At 35.5% G+C, this 21,123-nt stretch overlaps 1 protein-coding gene across 2 annotated transcripts in view; it reads right to left on the bottom strand.

Annotated features, from left to right (window-relative positions):
* The window catches only part of RELN (reelin), a 492,310-nt gene that overhangs the window by 336,009 nt on the left and 135,178 nt on the right, over positions 1-21,123 (bottom strand). For both annotated transcript variants that reach the window (XR_007403524.1, XM_025449216.2), the window contains exon 3: positions 13,550-13,685. Coding sequence is in view for 1 of the 2 variants with exons in the window: in XM_025449216.2 (XP_025305001.1) it covers positions 13,550-13,685 (136 nt within the window). In the remaining variant the exon portion in view is untranslated. The remainder of the gene's footprint in view (positions 1-13,549; positions 13,686-21,123) is intronic.

The raw sequence follows: 21,123 nt of genomic DNA, 5'->3' as shown, positions 1-21,123 counted from the left end.
GGGCAGTAACCAAAATTAAAGAATACTTTAGCTTTTATCCTCAAAGTGAGAAAAGCTCTTTTGTAACCATCTTTGCACTTAGCAAATAAGGATGCCATCTCAAATCTGAGCATTAATGCCTGCAGGCGGATTTAGAAGAAAGGCTTATGTAGCTTAGCTTTACAGCCTTACTTTCAATATATTTGCTTAAGTTAAAACCAGAGGTTGATTAAGGGACCTACCATCTTGGCTCCTTTGCATCTACAGCAAACATTTTTAATTAGAAGCATTTCTACTGGTTATCATTGGTGTAATATTTTTGGACATTGCTCTTTGAAATATATGTCAGCCCAGATAACTAATATGCTCATATTATTCCTAATCCCTTCTCTAAATACTCATAGTGGGAACAAATGGAGGACATTTGACTAACGCATTTTTGTTTCCAGCTTAGGACTTGTCAGGGTGAGTAACCAAATCTGACCTTGATATTGTGAAGCACTAAAATGGAGATGGAAATAATTTTAATATTTATTTCTTAGTGCGAAACAAGACAACTTTTAAATATCCAATGATGTAATGTTAAAAAGTTCATCTTAAAATTCCAGAAAATATGTAGTTTAAATTTATTTCCTCAAAGTGTGTTTTTTTAAAAAAAGTTTAACAGCAAAGTTTTACATGAACTTGGGCCTTTCAATTAAAAAAATACTATGAATAATATTAACCCTTATACTTTATGTTAGTCTAAATAATATTCAAAAACAGGAGATGATGTTATTTAGCCTAAATAGCAATAGAAATATTGTATTCCAGCAATATTTGAGATATCAGAATTATTTAGAAGAACTTATGTATCACTTGAATTATTAGAGAAAAATCGATTGCAAATCAGAATTTTAAGTTATTGAGAAAGTTTTGTTAAATGACCAAATTGCTATTCCAAAATGCTGAAAATGTTGTAATAGAAAGCCAGCTGTCATCAGTGTAGTATCTGGATTTTAAATAGCATAATATAAATCCTAATTCTCTAACAGAGTCATTTGTGCATTCTTAAAATTTTTCATTTATGTATGCTTGCGTTCATTCATCCATTCAACAAATAATTTTTAAAGAATTTTTGTTCAAATAATTTTATAATACTATTGCATTTGAAATATTTGAAATATACTCAGTATCTTGTCACCTCTAAGGCAGCTTTCAATTTTGCATTTTTCTTTTCAGCTGTATCTATATGAATGTTATTTTGTCCTTGGGAAGTTATCCCTAATGTTTATCTCTAACATTATTATGGTTTATTTATTTTGTCTGGAATTAATATAGTGATGCCAACTTCTTTTTTGCTAGAATTTTCCTGGTATATCTTTTCCTATCTCTTTACTTTCAATATTTTTGTGCCATTATGTTTAGGTTTGTCTCTTGGAAGCTGTACATTGCTAGATTTTTAAAATTGCATTTTGGAAGTAAAAGTATATTAACTGGTGAATTTAATCTGTTTATATTTATTGTAAATATATATGTGCAGTTGATCCTTGAACAGCATGGGTTTGAACTGTTGCAGGTCCACTTATAGGGGGACTTTTTGGGGGTAAATGCAATAAAGTACTGTAATGTCTTTTCCTTATGATTTTCTTAATGACATTTTCTTTTCTCTGGCTTACTTTATTGTAAGAATAGAGTATTTAATACACATAACATACAAAATGTGTGTTAATCAACTGTTTATGTTATCAGTAAGGCTTCTGATCAATAAATAGTAGGCTATCAGTAGTTAAGTTCTGGGGTAGTCAAAAGTTATATGCAGATTTTTGACCAAGAAGGGGATTGGTCCCCCTAATCCCTGTGTTGTTTGAGGGTCAACTATATACTTATTTATCTTACATTTTATACTTCTATGCTTTGAGGTTAATCTTTTTTCCTTTCTTTGGAGGGGTTAAGTTTTCTTTAATCTTTTCCCCAATCCCTCCCAGTTTTAGAAGTTACACTTATATTTCAGTTCAATACACTTATGTTTTTAATTGAGTCTACAACTTTCTTCCAGAATAATTTGAGGATCTTAGGAAACTTTAATATGGACTTATCTCCTTCCTCCAACTCACACCTTCACGTTCCTTGGTATTTGAGTTATCCTTTGCCTTTAAATTCTCTTTGAAAATAGTTATTGGTGAATATTTCATATATAAATTTATATACATATCCAAAGCTTATTCGGAATTTCTAGCATGCTTGCTAATTATTATTAACTTTTGCATCACAACATAGTTTTTTACATCTTACACCTTTCTTCTGAGTTTGTTTTCTTCTCTCTAAAGCATTTCCTTTAAAAACTTGCTTTAAAATTATCTGTTTCTGTGTGTGGTAAAAATATCAAACCTCTTTTTTTTAATGTCCTTATTTTGTTTCTCATGCCTGACTCATAATTTATCTAGGTACAGAATTCTAGGATGACAATTCATTTCCTTCCTACTTTGAAGATACTGTTCCATTGTCTCCTGGCATCTCTTGTTGCTGATATGAAAGCCACTACCAAACTAAGATGGCAGGAAATCTACCTTTTCTCTTTGGCTGCCTTTGAGATTTTCTCTTTGATACTCTGAAGGTTTACCTGATTTGTATCAATGTTAACTTTATTTATGTTGCTTAGATAGAAAATACTCACATCTTCTTTAGTTCTAGAAAATTCTCCTCTATTATCTCTTCAAATAGATCTGTCCTCATTCTTTTTATTCTCTCCTTCTAAAACTTCCATTAGATGTTACTTTCTTAACTTGATGTTCCATGCCAGGTTAACAGGGAAAGTCAAGTCAGACTCCTGACACACTGAAAATTTTTGTTTCTCCTAAGTGACTTACTTTACCAAAAGTCTCAGATGACAAGCTGTGCAGTTTTCCCAGGCAGAGTTGGATGATACTTTGAGGCTCCAGGCTTCATGCAATGGGCCCAGAGCCAGTTCCTTCTCCTTCTCTTTCTGCTGCAGTCTTTGAAGAGGCTCTCAGCAACAATTCCAGATCCCACTGAGGTTAAAACTCCAGGCCTAGGACCTAAATCCGGGTTTAAAATACCAGTAGACCGCCACAATGTCTGCTCCCACTTCCTCATTCAGTTTTGATACCTCTCCTTTCTTTTGGCACCTCGTGTCTTCATTTTCTTTCAAACTGTTTTTACATTTATTTTAAATGTTTACTCATTTATTTAAAGTTTCTATGTGATTTTAATAGAAAGACTGTCATGCCTGCTCAATCTTCCACAATGCCAGAAGTCCTCTACAAACAGAATTTTAATGTGTTTGAAATAGTAGAAATGCATTTTTAAAATGTTTTTGTCACTTAATATTCCAAACATCTCTCAAGTTGCTAAACTATCTTCATAATTACTATTTTAACAGCGACACAGAGTGGTAATAAAGGATAGCAGCTAAAAGGACATATTTTGAATGAAAACAGACCTATTTCTATGAGCTCTTCAAGCTCTTTCTCCAGTAACGGTGGTTCTAACAAAGTACAGGAACTGTATAGGTTGTCTGGTATACAGGTGCTCAGTAAATAGAAATTGCTATTTTGTCACACACCCAGTGACCCATCCAAAACCAAGGACTGCAGCCTAAATTCCAAATACCAGAGACTGAAATCTTCAGCCTTGCCTAGGGGAACACCTCGATCTTTGAACCTTTATTGTGTTGTTTTGTACAGGGCACTAGTACTATCATCATCATTGTCATCACCATCAAATGGTATTCCAAATTTCATTATCACTTATTTTCATATTAATGATTAGCACTCTAGACAAGCTAATTTTAAATATTAGGTACATGGTGATAAACTGTCACAGGGTAAAGGACGTATTTGAGAAGGCCCAGAACTTAAAATACTATGGCAGGGGGTGACAGGGACTAGCAGGGTGGGGGCAGGGATGGAGACCCAGGGGTGAGGGCAGAGAGAAGAACAGCGCCCAGGGTACCCAAAGATTAGTACTAAGCCCTGAGCACTAAATGAGAAAGTAACCAGAGGGGATCCCTACCTGTTACACTTGGCCTACCCTTCCCCCTAAATTAAGGTCTATAGAAATTTCTGCCTTAGCAAACAAAATGAACAATTAGGTAACCACCTTTCTACCAAAAATTGCCCTGCTTGGCCAGGTTAGCAGTTAGGATGTTTTAATTTCATAGGACCATTGCAAAATCTTAGCTTTATCTACTTCTTCGATATGTCCTTTCAAATACATGGTTACATTCTGCAAGTGTTAAGGCAACATTAGGGGAAAAGAGAATTCATTAGAATTTCTCAGGGCTACACATTAGAACTTTCTGTGATGATGGAAATGTTCTAGATCTGTGCTGTCCAATATAGTAGTCACTAGACATATGTGGCTCCTGAGAACTTAAAATGTGGCCAGCACAACAGAGGAACTGAATGTTTTATTTTATTTGACTTTAACTTAAATTTAAATAGCCACATGCACCTTGTAGCTACCATATTAGAAAGTATGGTTCTAAACAAAATTTAGAATATATGTGTGCATTTGTGCATTTAAGCATACATATGTATACATATATGTCTGTACATAAATATATACACAAATATAAACATATACAGACATATGGCAGAGGTATTATGGGTTTGGTTCCAGACCACAGCAGTAAAACAAATATCAAAATAAAGTGAGTCAATGATTTTTTTTGGTTTTCTAGTGTATATAAAAGATATGTTAATACCACAATGCAGTTAAGTGTGCAATAGCATTATGCCTTTAAAAAAATTCATACCTTAATTTAAAAATACCTTATTGCTAAAAAAAATGCTTACCATCCTCTGAGCTCTCAGTGAATCATAATCACTGATCATAGATCACCATAACAAATATAATTTAAAAAGTCTGAAATATTACAAGAATTACCAAAACATGAGACAGAGACATGAAGTGAGCAAATGCTGTTGGAAAAATGTCACCAACAGACTTACTTGATGCAGAGTTGCCACAAACCTCCAACTTGTAAAAATCACAGTATCCACTAAGGGCACTGATGTGAAGCACAGCGTGAGGTATGTCTGTAAGTATATCCACGTAAGTCACAGCAGACAAGATCTGGTCTTTAAAAAATTCTTACCCAGAAGAAGCAATCAAATTCTATCTCCTATTTGTAAGAATGCCTTAATATTCAGAGATTTTACTTTAAAAGGCAGAGCTAAATAAAATCTTGCTACTGGTAGATAGTATCCACATCCCTGTATTGGCAAACCACAGAGTTGTTGCTGCCATGAGAAAAATTTATCACCTGGTTCCCAGACATCTTTGTCATCACTATTTTTGACTGAGTAGGGAATTTGGAAAAAAAAATAATGTCACACAGAAGGCCTCTAAAACAGGTTTTATCAATTCTACTAATGAAGAAATAACCCAAATCTCTGTCCATATCTCATTTAGGAAATTTCTATTAGATAAAAAGAACTGCTAATAATTGTAATACATAAAGCTTTCAGATTTACAGACTTTGCTCTTCTTTGCTTTCAAAAATGTTCCATGTGATTTCAAGTAATAAGTGCCAAATGGAGTGGTAATCCCATCTAAACCACAAGGCCTTGTAATAAAGAGCATCCTGTGGATTCCAAACCTCAGTCCATTTACTTAAGTTATGATTCCATTACATGAAGGGAAGGGAAAAATGAAAGGATGGGTTTGCCATCAGCCTGGTTTTTTTTTTTTTTCCTGTTTGTTTTTGCTTCTAGACTTAACATTAGGAAAAACTGGTATTTCTACCTAAAATTCACAAACACAACTATAAGCTGTGGGATAGAATTCCACATATGCAGGTCCATCTTTGGCCCCTCGTTTAACATATTTCATTAGTGAAATAGAAACAGTTTCTCACTATAAAGCATGTCTAGTTCTCTGATGGTCTTAACAGTTCTGATGCAAAGAAAAGTGTCATACAAAACTCCAGTAAATTGCCCTACTACAACCAGGGCTGTTTACACTGTGGCTTGTTGGAAGAAGGAGGTGACAGGAAGGGATAAGGAGATAGGTAAAACAGAGAGATTAATTTTTCCTTTTGAATATCTGTTAAAATTTTTTTAGTGTGTTGTATAATTAATATAAAAAACAATCTCTTCAGACCTTCCTGGAGATTAATGGACATATTTTATCTCAACACTATCACACTCCCTAAAATTAAAAATTAAATTCCCAGGAAGCATCTTGACCTCATTTGCCAACAAGTTGATAAATAAGAGTACACATCCATCCCTGAACTTAGACTGTCTCCTTGTCCAAGCCTAATTGGCTATTTAACTTTGATGAAAAACAGGGGCCTACAGGGAGTAAGAACCATCAGGGTCCTAGCCATTCACTTTTAAGAGTAGACAATATTTTTTTGTATCCTGTCATTCAAAGGTACATTTTTGAGCAGCACTGAAATAATTGTCTTGGGTTTGGAAACGTCTGGTTAAAAAAGAAAACTAGACCATCAGGAAAAAATAAGAGATTTGTGACTTAAGAGACAGATAAAATTCCTCCTATGGAAAATAGCATATCTGGTTTTACCAAACAGTGCGGATACAATCATTTTAGCTTTACATGAGAAGTGATTTATTTTTGCAGTCAGCTATGTAAACCTAGAAAGTAAAATAACATTTGTATGTATCAACTGTTGGCATCCTTATCTGTAGGTATGAATGCAGTCCCAATAAATGCACCCATGGGACAGTCCTTGATCTTATTTCAAATGTTTAAATAACAAGGCAAATACATCTGTGAGGCTTCCTTCTGATGGATGGAAATAAATGGGCAACCATACTATCTTTCCTGAGGAATCCTCCAGACACAGTGGAATGGCTCTCATCAAAAATTAAAGGCTTCTGAGATACACTCAAGGCAGCACTTCAAATCTGTGCATCTGTATTATTTCCAGCCTGTCTGGTATTCAGAAACTGCTGTTGTCTTCAATTTTTTAAATGATTTTTTTGTCTTCTTGTTTAGAACACTTTTAAAAATTAGTCTTCTAGGAGAATCTTCCTTTAAAATGTCAAATGTTCAAATACTGTCCACTTGTGTATCCCTTTGCTGACCTGAGTTCATTCTTTGTTGTTGCTTTGGTATCTTAAATAGAACATCACTTGTTTCAATTCGCTTCTTAGTTTTGAGGGATTTGAAACTTATGGTTAAATTGTCACTGATTCAGGCACAAATCTGATCTTCTTTTATGCTCCATTTTAATTCTAATATTATGTTAGCATCTCTGTCCAAGCAATTAAACCTAAATCTAATACTGGTAAAGTTTTGTCTTTAATGCACACATTCCCCCTCAAATGGAATCCCTTTCTGATAATGGGGGGGGGGATATAATCAGCATCCAAAAATGAACCTGCATCATACTATAACCAGATCAAACCCATGTCTGACATATAAATGTAAAATTTTCTCCATATTTCAGAAACTTAAATAAGTGCCTCTTATATTTGTAAAAGAGCCTAATATCGTGCTTTCTTTTTATTATTATTTTTAAGTTTTATTTATGTAATCTCTACACCCATCATGGGACTCAAACTCATGACCCCAGGATCAAGAGTCACATACTCTTCCAACTGAGCCAGCCAGGTGCCCCTAAAGTGTTTTGATCATAGTAAATGCTCATAGATATTCCTTTTATCCCCTTCATGCCATCACAGACCTACCGAGATATTAGTTTTCAATATCTGATTTGTCATTAGTTTTCCTGTGTTTGCTCATTTTATATAACGTTTTTGAAAGATCTGAAAACTTTCAATAAATATTTTGGCACTGAAAATTTTTAAATAAATAAATAGGCACCTCTTGATATTGGAATGAGTTAGATAATATTACTACATCTCATCCAGAGATAGATCTCAAAATGAGGATAGGAAACCCATATTGGTCACTCAAAAAAATCTGAGAGATGCTGATACCAACTACCAACTCCAAATAATTTTCATTATATCAATACCATGGCTGTTTAGATTATTTATCTATCTAATTAGATTATTTATCTAATAAATAGATAAAAGATCATTTTAGAGGTGTTTGCAAGCGCCTGGGTGCCTGTCGGTTAAGTGTCTGCCTTCGGCTCAAGTCATGATCCCAGGGTCCTGGGATGGAGTCCCACATTCATCTCCCTCTCCCTCTGCTGCTCCTCCTGCCTGTGTTCTCTCTCCGTCTCTCAAGTAAATAAATAAAAATATTTAAAAGAAACAAACAAACAAAACAAAACACCTGCTTGAAACTGGACTGCCTTCTGAATCCAGGCTGTGTTGACCATTAGGTGAGTGATATTAGGCAATTAATTAACATCTCTGTACTTCAATTTCCTCATCTACAAGCTGAGATAAGAACAGCACCTGCTTCATGGAATTACTGTGAGAAGAACATGGATTAATGGGTGTAAACTACTCACAACAGTGGCTGGCATATTTTCAAAAATATTAATGGTATAGTTGCTATTCTCCAACCTCTTTTCCCTGGTAGTTTCTCACTAACTTTTCTTGTTCGATGACTGAAAGATCTCTTTCCTTCCTTTCTTCCTTTTTCCCTTACCCTATCCCTTTTTGTCTCTTCCCTCTTCTTCTCCTTTCCTTCCTCTCTTCTCTCTGTACCCCTCCTTGCCCTTGGGATTTTTTTTTGGGGGGGGGCGGATTTACATCCAAGAAGTTTGGATAATTAAATGTCTCTTTACACTTGAGGCTTACTAGTCACTCAAAGACTAATCAAAAAAAAAAAAAATAAAATAAAAAATAAAAAAAAAAAAAAAAAAAAAAAAAGACTAATCAAATATAAAGACAAACCATACTGATGTAAGATCTGACTACTAAGCAGTTCTCTGAGTGAAATGAACACTTAAAATGTAAATGATATCTGGGGTCTCTGGGTAGCTCAGTTGGTTAAGCGTCTGACTTTTGATTTTGGCTGAGATCATGATCTCAGGGTCTCTTGGGATCAAGCCCCATGTCAGGCTCCATGCTGATTGTGGAGTCTGCTTGTCTCCCTATCCCTCTATTCATTCGCTCTGTCTCTCTCTCTCAAAAAAGTAAAATTTTTTAAAAAATGTAAGTGATATCAACAGGTGTCATAATAAAACTGATAAATAATTTTAGTTACTGATCTATTTAATAGATCTGTACCACTGCAGCCAGCAACTTTATCCTCAGGCCACCTCTCCTCAATGTCTCTTACTTCATTATTTTTTAAAGAGAAAGGCTGTAAACAGATGGCCCAAATGACTATGTGGCTAAGTGGTTTATCAATAAAACCTGATTTAGTTCAATAGTGTGCCACTTACTCTTCTCTAAGAAAAGCATGCACGGCACATTATATAATTGTCTTGGATTTTAGTTCAAATGATCCATAATTCTTACTATGGGTTTTTTTTTTTAAGAATTTTAAATAGAAAACTGGGTTTTAAAATCACAGAGTGTGCATCATACATTTGATGTACTAATATCAGATTATAAAATTAAGTGCAGTGTCAATTTAATTGCCAGCTTTAGAGAGACCAGGTATATGGTAAATGATAAATATTAATTGCTTGGTTTCCTTCAAATCGAAGATGCCATCAATTGTAAGATGGAAAAAATAAAATTAGGATGGGCAATTATAGTTGTAAGATGCCATCATCAAAGGTAAGATGCAACTCTACTTCAGAATTTCCAAAATGTAAAAAAATCTGTATCTTAGAGTTAATGAAATGATCAATGAAATATGATATTATTATTAGTTATTAAGAAATATATTGAGGGCCTTTTATTGTCCACAGTTTCAGCATTGAGAGCTATTAAATACATAAAAATAGTATACATAGTCCTTGACCTTGGGAGACTTAAAGTCCAGTTGAGGGATGCCAGGGTGGCTCAGTCAGTTAAGTATCTGACTCTTGATTTTGGCATAAATCATGATCTTGGGGTAATGAGATGGAGCCCAGTGTTGGGCTCCACACTGGAGTCTGCTTAGGATTCTCTCCCTCCCTCTGCCTCTCTCCTGCCATTCTAAATAAATAAATAATTTAAAATTATTTGTTTATCCAGTTAAAAAAGAAAACACATGTGGAAAATTGATAGGAATTAACTTACAACATGAAAAAGTTACATAAAATATATTATGAAAGTACATAAACATGGTTAAAGTTTAATTTCTAAAATGTAATTCTTGCTCCCTTAAAAAATGACAGTTTTGGCGTGCATGGGTGGCCCAGTTGGTTGGGTGACCAATGCTTGATTTCAGCTCAGGTCACGATCTCAGGGTTATGAAATCAGACCCCACGTTGGGCTCTGTGCTGGGTGTGGAGCCTGCTTGGGATTCTTTGTCTTCCTCCTCCTCTGCCCCTCCCCTCCTGCCACCCCTCTCCCTCTCTGAAAAAAAAAAAAAGAAAAAAAACGACAGTTTTAATTTTGGGGATTGAAAAAAAAATTTGGGAGATTAGTCAAAAAAGAGAAACATGGTATATTTACATTCAAATGCCACAGGTTTTGCATTATTTTATTTTTGTTTAATATTCAAAGTTAATGTTGAACATTAACAATCTCCTTCAAGTATTGCTGAGCACATACTAATTACAGATACTAACTTATGTAGAGTTCTACCAAGCACATCATAAATACTGGAGAAAGAAACAAAGGCAAGCAAGTGCAAGACTTAGTTTAGAAAATTTCAAATAAATTGCTTCAGTGATCCAAGTCCAATCTTCAGTGTTCCTGGACTCTCTCACAAACTAATTAGGAAAAGAAATCAATAAAAGCATGGTGCCCACACAGGAAACAGCTACTCTATGTAACATTCAATACAATCATGGCTTACAATAAACAGAGTTAACCATTTATTGAGAATGCTAAGGGGCACCTGGGTGGCTTAGTGAGTTAAGCTTCTGCCTTCAGCTCAGGTCAGGATCCTGGGGTCCTGGGATAGAGCTCTGGATCCAGCTCCCTGCTCAGCAGGCAGTCAGCTTCTCCTTTTCCCTCTGCCCTTCCCCCCAACGGTCTGCTCTTGCTCTCTCTCTCTCTAATAGATAAATAAAATCTTTAAAAAGAAAGAATGCTGAAATATGCAAGCTGCATCATCAAAATTTTATTGGGAAATATGGGTGAGAGTATACAAATTTCTTTGTAGTAGGTAAATGTTACTTCTTACCAAACTGTATTTTTCTAAGAAAACATTGTTTGGGTTAAGACTTACAATACCTAAGTTATGGGGTGCCTGGGTGGATCAGTTGGCTAAGCGTCTGACTCTTGATTTTGGCTCAGATCATGATTTCCGTGTCCTGAGATTGAGAATCAAGTTGTTGGGCTCCTTGCTTTGTGGGGGGCCTGCTTCTTTCCCTATCCCTCTGCCTCTGCCCCCATCCCTGCTCAGGCGGCACAGGCATTCTCTCTCTAAAATAAATTAAATAAATAAATGAATGAATGAATGAATGAATGAATGAATGAATAAATAAATAAATAAATAAATAAATAAATAAATAAATACATTTAAAAAATACCTAAGTTATTTCTCAGAAGAAAATAGTTTCAGAGTCTGGGAACAGTGAGGCCAGAAGCCATCAAATATCGCCTTTAAACAGACTCAATTCAAAATTATATCTACTTGGAAATAGACAGTTGTATACTGCTGACAATAGATTTCCTTTATGTTCTAGCTTTCAAAAAAGTAATTCTTGCTCTAAATGAAGAAGTTATGCATGGCAAGAATTTAAATTACCTTTCCTAGTGCCAACACGAATAAGATAGAGCATATCAAAAGAGAGAGTCTGAGATCATTATTATAGTAAAGGAGAACACAACACTGTACATCATTTAATTCAAGGGTCATCTTCTGTGGTTTCTACATATGAGATGTTGTACCAACTGTGGGGAGAATCACAAAGAAATTAAAATGTATCCCTGTTTCATCTAATATAATAGGAAAGGCAAGAAATGAACTCAAAAGGAGTATACAGGAAAATATAATCAGCATTATAATAGAGATACAAACAAAATGCAATCGTACACATCACTTCTGTTACTGATATCTTGGAAAGCTTTATAGAAGAGCTGCATTTTAAACAGGTCTTAAAGAACGGGTAGGACTTTAATAATTGGAATTGAGAGGAAATCATGTTTGGGGCTAAGGAAAAAAAGTATGGAGAAAGAGAAAGTCATGTAGTGTTTAGGGAGTTGTGGGGAGTCCTGTAATTTGTGGCCACAGTGAGAAATCAAAGAAAAGATGATACACAGCCAGACAGAGAAGATTCTTCAAACCCAAGCCAAAGGGCTGATCTTCAGGAAGGAGGTTTAAGTCCATCCAAGTTCTGAGTGATCAAGGGTTGTGTCTTAGGAAGATGAACTAGACAACAATGTGCGGGATGGACTGGAGGAAGAATAGGGTGGAGGAGAACAGATTACTTAGGAAGCTACTATTATCATCTTAGCAAAAGGTACTGGATAGAAAAGGTTCAGGTATGAAAAACTTTTTGAAATATAAATGATAGGATGATATATCAATCATTTGGGTAGGTTTAATCTGATATGTGCAGCTTGGGTCACCCAGAGGATAGGCAGAAAGTATATAATCAGTGATGTGGAAGCCACGGGAACACCTGACACTGAACTGAATGTTATCAAAGGGGAAGGAAAGGTAGTGGCAAATTTTACAGTATGCAGGTTTTATCAATTTTGTTGTCTGAGCAAAAGGTTCAGAATAGAAAACCATTCAAGAAAGCTTCCAGCTCTCTTTTGCCTGATTGCCCAAAGAACAGCTGTTCTGAACTGCCGTTGGCCTTATTCCATTGGCCTACTCATCCATTAAACAAATATTTAGTGACTGTTTACTGAGTGCCAGGGACTGTTCTAGACAGTTGGGGCAAGTCAGCGAACAAAACAGGAAAAAAAATGCTTGCCTTCAAGGAACTTGCATTTCAGCAGGAAGAGACAGACAATAAATAATACACATAATTAAATAAATTAAGTATATTATGTGTTAGAAGTAAAAAACGGTATTAAAAAAAGAGAAGACTAAGAGGTATGAGGCATGGTGATTCTGGAGCAGGGGTAAGGGCATAGTTTACATTGAGAGATGTAGCAAGCCTTTCAACCACAGTGCACTCTTAATATCTAAGGATGCTGTTGGGGCATTCCTCTTAATGAAAACACATGAGAGACTCATTAGGTGTCTGTATAGACTCCTTGACTTCTCACTAGCATAAATCACCTAAATGATCACATTTCTCTCTTTGCACTAATGGCCAGAAAGCTGAACACTAAATCTGTGATCTTCCTACAAAACACATATGGAGCCTCATGGCATTTTTTGGTATGTTCTGAGCTTTCATTTCCCTACTGCCTTGATTTCTTCATATCCCTTTATCTCATTGTGTATTTTGTCAGTGAAAATCCAACTTAGAACTCTTAAAATATAAAAAAATATGCAAAAAAAAACTGCTAAAGTTATCTTTATGATTTTGACCTTTTTTTGACACCAAAATTAGTGGCTTTAAGATCAAACTGGTTCAAATCATACATTTAAATAGTTACCCTCTATGTGATCCCACAAGATGTACATTTGCCTTCCCTACTGGTCACAAGACACTTTGGGTACTTACATGAAATTCACGCAGCCGGTGCCTGCAGGTGGAGCAATCCAGACGAAGCTGAGGTTGGTTGTGGGTAGATGACTCACATGAGAGGCCACCACACTGCACATAAACTGGTTACCAAACTGGTGGTCAGACATGATCCCTGAGAGACAGGAAAGAAGAGAGAAGTTGTTATAACAACAACAAAGTGTTTCTTATCATGGCATTCACAATATATTCTGGACATTTTTCTCACATGTTAAGATTCATCATGTTGTTTGGCTGCCCTTTTAAGTTATGCAATTTTCCATGTTCTGTTGTCAGAAGGATATAAATCATTTAAAACATTTTTGTTAAGGGGTAATCTACTAATTTCATATTGCTATAATCTTTGCTTTGCTTTGCTTCTGTTGATTCATCTTTATCCATCACCTCAAAGACCACCAGGACCACACCTACAGTACAACAAGGCTGGATTTATTGGAAATGTTTACAGCAAATGAGACCAAATATTATTGGGGACTGGGAAGTATCTCAGTATGAGGATTTTAGCAGAGGCTTGTTAAACTATTTGGGCTTGTGTTAGGTTATTTTAGAGAGTAGGATGATTGAGCTGTCCTGGGAATTTCCTGATTTTAGTACTGAAAGTACTGCATCCTGGGACCCCCGAATTCTGCTGGGGAGGTTACAGGGATAGTTGGTTTTTCTTCCAGATTTGGTGCTATCAGAAAGTGGGGGCAATTTTATCACTGAGTACCTTAATAATTTTTATCTGGGAGACATGAGGAATGGCATAGGCTGAAGTTGTGATCGATAAAAGTCGTTAGCATGGGGGGGGGTGGCCATTTTTGTGATTTGTACCATGTTCTCACTTCTGCTGTGTTCCGGTATGATTACAAAATGGTCATGGTTTGGGCTTAAGCCATCAGTTTCAAGGTGGCTTTGTCTAACGTTGATGTTCTGTAAAACTGCTTATATTCCACATGAGAATACCACGGCCTAGCTGTGAGTGCCAGGTCATCTCCCAGCTGAGCTATCAGGAAATGCTTTTTTTTTAAAATAGGATTTTCTTAGGTTTACCTCAGATATAAAATATTAATAAATAACTCAACAAGAAGAGACAACTCAATTTTTAAAAAACAAATAGACAAAAGACCTGAAGAGACACCGCACCAAAAAAATACACAAATAGCAAGTAAATACATGAAAAGATGTTCAACATCATATGTTATTAGAGTATTGCAAATTAAAACAACACTGAAATGCCACTTCACAACTATTATGGGCACAGTGACAACACCAAATGCTGATGTGGAAACAAGAACTCTTATTCACTGCTGGTGGAAATACAAAATGGTATAGCCACTTTGGAAGACGGTTTAGCATTTTCTTACAAAAATAAACATACTCTTACAGTATGATCCAGCAATCATGCTCCATAGCATTTACTCAAATAAGCTAAAGATTTCTGTCCACACAAAAACCTGCACATGGATGTATATAGAAGTCTTATTCACAACTGTCAGAGCTTAGAACCAACCAATATATCCTTCAATAAGTGAATGGAAAAATAAACTGTGGTACATCAAAACAATGGAGTATATGTCTATTTAGGGCCCAAAGGACATGAGCTACCATGCCATGACAAGACATGAATAAATAAATGCATTTTATTAAATGAAAAAAGCCAATCTGGAAAGGCTACATATTGTATGATTCCAACTATACCAGATTCTGAAATAGTCAAAACTATAGTCAAAACTATAGAGACAGTGAAAACATCACCAGTTGCCAGGGGTTTGGAGGGAGGCAAGGATCAATAGACAGAACAAAGGTTTTTTTTAGGGCAGTGGAACTATTCCGTTTAATACTACAATAGTAGATACATATCATTATATATTTGTTAAAACACATAGAATGTACAACATTAAGAGTGAATCCTAGTGTAAACTAGGGACTTTGAGTGGAAATGAGTCAGTAGTAACAGATGGAAATATCATGTCCCCTCCATCCCAAAGTTACTGTGAGAATTAAATGATCCAATACATATGGAGTACAGTATCCCCCCATGTTTGGATAGATGCCCTTCCTATATGTCATCATAATAGTCCATACATGCTTCATCATAGCACTTGACCTGTGAGGGACTAGGTCTTTAATTTTTATATTCCAAGCAACTATCACAATGCCTGACACATCACAGATACTCAAGAAATATTTTTCTGAATCAATACAAGAATGATTTAACTAAAGAAATTAAAAGCATGAGAAAAGATATCACACAGGTTACATTACCTAGTGAAACAGAATCTTCTGGAATAAAAGAATAGGTCATACTGGACAAAGAAATAGAAAAATAGGTGTATGTTTTGACATATCCTAACGATGCCCTTTTCCTCTTTGAAGTTTTTATTTTTTTAAGCTATGCCTTGAGACAAAATTCATCAAGCCAGAGAAACCACAAGGTTAGGGAGGATAAGAAACTCCCAGGGAAATCACAGAGTGCTGCAGGAGACTCAAAAGCAATGACTCAGGAATTGCTACTCCATTCCGGTTGGGCATAAAGCAGAAATCCTGTGTGTGTGGAAAATGACACATCTGTAGGAGTCGGCCTGACCAAAAAGGAAAGCAAAAGTTCCAGCCACAATCGAGTGGGAAAAGAAATGAATCAAACAAAATAAGGTTTCAGGGTTTCACAGCCTTGGTAACAGGATTCACATTCAAATATCTCCCTATTCTTCAAAACCCCTCCTAGAAAGTGAGTCAATGTCTAGGCTGCATATTACTTCACAACGGTTTATAAAATAGCTATATTGTTGTTAATTACATCATGCCCTACTCTGGGTAAATATACCACAGAACAACATTCTTACAATCCAACAGTCTGGCACAGTAGTTCCCCAACAAATAAAGGCTGGTTCCTAGAGATTCTGAGTTCACTGGTTTGGGATAAAGCTTGGGTACTGAGAGTTTTAGAAGCTCACCAAGCAAATCTCATGTGTGTAGCCAAGAACATGCATGAAAAATGTGTCTTAGTAAAATGTTATCCAGGCTTCAGGGCTTAAAATAATATGGATATGGAACCAATATAGCAGCTTGAAAGTATCTAGCAGTGTCTTACACAATGACACTGATAGTAATACAAAATTTTCTTTTTTAAAAAAAATATTATTTATTTATTTATTCATGGGAGACACAGAGAGAGAGAGAGACAGAGACACAGAGAGAGGGAGAAGCAGGCTCCACGCAGGGAACCCGATGTGGGACTCAATCCTGGGACTCCAGGACCACGCCCTGGGCCAAAGGCAGACACTAAACCGCTGAGCCATCCAGGGATCCCCGTAATACAAAATTTTCAATCCTTTACCCACTACTCCTAGATCCACTCCAACATGTATTCTGAGAGCCTTATTATGTACCTTCAAATATTATGAGTGTGCAGTGGTCTTTGCTTTTTTTTTTTAATTTATTTTTTATTGGTGTTCAATATACTAACATACAGAATAACCCCCAGTGCCCGTCACCCATTCACTCCCACCCCCCCCGCCCTTCTCCCCTTCCACCACCCCTAGTTCGTTTCCCAGAGTTAGCAGTCTTTACGTTCTGTCTCCCTTTCTGATATTTCCCACACATTTCTTCTCCCTTCCCATTTTTAAATTTTTAATTCAAGTATTATTAACATACAGTGTTATATTAGTTCCAGGGGTACAATATAATGATTCTATACATTGCTCCATGCTCATTACAATGTTTTTATTTCCCTTTATCTATTTAATTCATTTCCCTGCCCACCTCCCCTCTGGCAATCACTAGTTTGTTCTCTGTATTTAAGAATCTGTTTTTCCATTTTTTTTATTTGTTCATTTGTTTTGTTTCTTAAATTCCGTATATGAATACGGTAATTACCTTTGTCTGACTTATTTCACTTGGTTTTATAACCTCTAAGTCCATCAATGTTGTTGCAAATTGCAAGATACCATTCCTTTTTTATGCCCAAAATTCCATAAACACACACACACACACACAAACACACACACACACACACACACACACACACGATATATCTTCTTTACCCACTCATCTATGGATGGACATTTGGGTTGCTTCCATATCTTAGTTACCACATTTTAATTGGCATTTTCTTTGAAAATATCTAAAAGTTGGCCAGAGTTGCAGCGATTAGAAATCTATTCATCTTAATATCAACCAGCAGAAAAACAAAAAACAACAGTATTTACAGAATATTTGTTTTGGATCAATCTATTAGGCCCTGGGGAAATACACAGAAGAAATGTATGACACGGTCCCTATCTCAAAATGACTTGACCTGGAAAGAGAAAACTAGAGCAAACTGACATTCTAAATAAAACATCTGGAAAACAAGTAGGTGCTAAATGAACTTGTATTTTAGAAAAATTATGAAATAGGAGAAGAGTGACTAAAATAAACAATTATAATAATGATTATAATAATATTTATTGAGCACTTACTCTGGCCTGGTGCTATGTAAGCGTTTCATGAATATCAACTTATTTGAGGCTCTTACCAACACTGTTAAGTAGTAGGGTTCATTTTACCTATAAAGACCCTGAGATGATGGAGATGAAAGAACATGCTCCTCGTCACAGAGAAAGTGAAGAGTGTAGTCTGGATTTAAACCAGTGCCCTTGCCATCCAGTCAGAAATAGAGCTATTGAAGAGGAGCTGGAGCTGTCTTGAGAGAAAAGCCAAGGTTCCCATATTTGTTTTTATTTACATGAGGCAGCAGAGTATAGTCAAGGGACTACCCCGTCACACTGCCACACACCTTTGTATGACCTTGTCAGGGTGTACTCTCTGAGTACTAAATGAATAGAAGACGGGCACTGGGGGTTATTCTGTATGTTAGTAAATTGAACACCAATAAAAAATAAATTAAAAAAAAATAAAATAAAAAAATAAATAAATGAATAGAAGAAAGATGGGGGTACGTCTCACAAAGGCAGACATAATGAGCAGAGGTGCAAATATAAAATGAGAATGGGGATAAGGAGAGCAGTCCGACTCAGCTTCCAGCGTACTATGAAACACGATTTACTGCACCTGCCACAATGATCTTCTTAATGGCTTGTGTCACGAAAGACATATACCATCTAATTAACATATGTGATTTGGGAACCTATTCTTGGGATAACTGAAATTTGAATTTGATAATGAACTTAAATTTACGATGGTGCCTTCCCTGCTGCATGTTGGATAATAGGGTACTTATTGAGTTTTTAATATTACTTGAAAAAGGGAAAACTGGATCTATAATAAAATTTAATTTCATGTATCTCAGAGAGATATATGCTTATTATATGTGTATGTGTGTACCATAGTAAGAACAAAGATTTTATTTTCATTGTTATGGTTATATGTAAACTCTCATACAAAAAATTTTCATGTGGAACTTCTTAGAGAAAAAAAGCTGTACTTTCCCAAGTATATTATGGACTATGAGAGAAAATAAGCACTTCCAGAAGTATAGCTCTCCTGATCTAACTTTGGGCAAAGAAAGTAAAGTATAATTTCAAACTCTGAAGTTCCACAAGATTGATAACTTGTCTAGCAAGATTTCAAAGTATCCATGTTACAAACACATTTTCCTTTTGAATATTGTGTATATATATTTGAAAAATAGAATATTCACAATCTAGCTATCATTTCTATATTAGAAAAAGTCAATATAACTTTTTGACATAATATGGGTGTTTTAAATTCAGTAAGTCACTCAAACCACTGGATATCTAGTTTAAAAATACCTGCCTTCTTAATGATCATTGCAGTTAAATGATAGAAATCTGTACCAGAGTTTCCCTTATCCACATTATACTTCTGCAAGATTAGGCTCATGGTGTCTGTAATTGTTCTAAAGTTGCTTCCATGATTCCTTTTAAGACAGTGATACACATTTCTTTGCCTTCTGGGATGTCATTTTCCTTGACAAGTCTTCAGTTATTTTAAGTTTGTGACTAAACCTTGTCTGAACTCTATTTTCCCACAGGAATACTATTCTATGCTTTTAATGTGCACACCTTGGATCTTCCGAACTGTAACTAAAACTTCTATAATTTCCTCCATCTCTAAAACAAAATGTACATATTCTCATAAAAATGTAGGCCATTCACTTCCAAGAAACACACTGAATACTTTATTACCCAAAATAACCAATATGGTGGAGAAATTACACATTTATGTTGGTTTTATTCAATATTTTGTAGACTAAAGATGTGGTTTACTTAAATCTGTTTAGTTTGCAATTTGCCATGGTTAGTGTTAAAGTGGGTAAAACATGTCCTGGTTTATTTTTCATGAATTTCAAGCACTAAGATATCCGTGGATGAGATATTGCCAAAGAAAGGGCAAGTACATTAATGTTACAGATTTTTGTTTGTGGAAAAATATAACCTTCATATATAAAAATGATAAAAACTTAAAAGAAATATTATTTTATCATTTTAAACACTTTCAGAAAGTACAGTAAAATGTACTGTTGGGAAGTTTTAGTAATTAGATAACTTATGTCTACATAAAAAGCAGGAGAGAAGACAAATGTTTAACATGAGTTCTATTTCCTTTTATTATCATTTTATCTTTCCTTAAAAGGGATATCTAAAGGCTTCCACCGATTAATAAAAAATAGACCCTTCTGCAAATCTAGTTTGGAAAGTTAGTGTTCTATTGTAAGTGAATAAGGGAAAATGAATTTCAGAGTCCCTCTTAGTCATTTGTAAAATCTTTTCACTTGATTTAAATATGAATAACTGTTTACCTACAGTATTTGACTTGTCTATTATTTGCCTTCTTTGCTACGTCAATGTACTCAAACATTTTAACAAAGCTAAACATGATTTTATACTCCGAAAAGTAATCACAGAACTTTCTGAAAATAACCTTATTGCAGCTTATCTGTGAAGCACCAGGCTGATCAAAATGGATATGAAAAGAACAGCTCTCAAGTAGTGCTACTAGATAATGAATAGCTCGTGCATATATGCTCACATGTATACACTGGGTATGTGTAATTTTTAGAACATTGATTTAAAGGCATTTGGTTTCAGGTGTTAAGTCAAGAAGCAAAAAAGCACTAAAACCTTTTAAAATCATGTTGAAATTGTATGTCTATGGGCATAAGTTAGAAAATGTATGAGGATTCCGTGCTATTTCCACATTTCTTGTCAGTTACACAAAAAGATCTTTTAAGTCCATCTGATTCTTTCCTCACTTGCTGCAGTTACCCTCTCTGGCCCTCTCTCAGCACTGCCATTTACCAAATGCCTTCTCCATGCCTGGTGGTTTCACCCTATCATTGCCTTACTACTGAGGGGGCAGTAGTCAGGAAAGATTGAGGGCAGAGACCCCAGAGGCAGTCTGCCTGGGTTCAGATCCTTGCTCCACTACCGAGGAGCTATGGAATCTTGGGCAGGTTTACTCAAAAACTCTGTTCCTCAGTTTCCTCTCAAGGAAAGTGGAGATGATAGCAATGGGGTGGTGGCAAAGATCAATGAGTATACAGCACAAAGCATTATATGTGTTAAACATTACTATTTCCATTCTGGAGATCAAGAATTATCAAGAAC

The sequence above is a fragment of the Canis lupus genome, chromosome 18 (genome assembly GCF_003254725.2).
Source record: "Canis lupus dingo isolate Sandy chromosome 18, ASM325472v2, whole genome shotgun sequence".
NCBI classification, from domain to species: domain Eukaryota; kingdom Metazoa; phylum Chordata; class Mammalia; order Carnivora; family Canidae; genus Canis; species Canis lupus.
The sequence above is the reverse complement of the archived record's forward strand: the minus strand, read 5'-3'. Positions and strand labels throughout refer to the sequence as shown.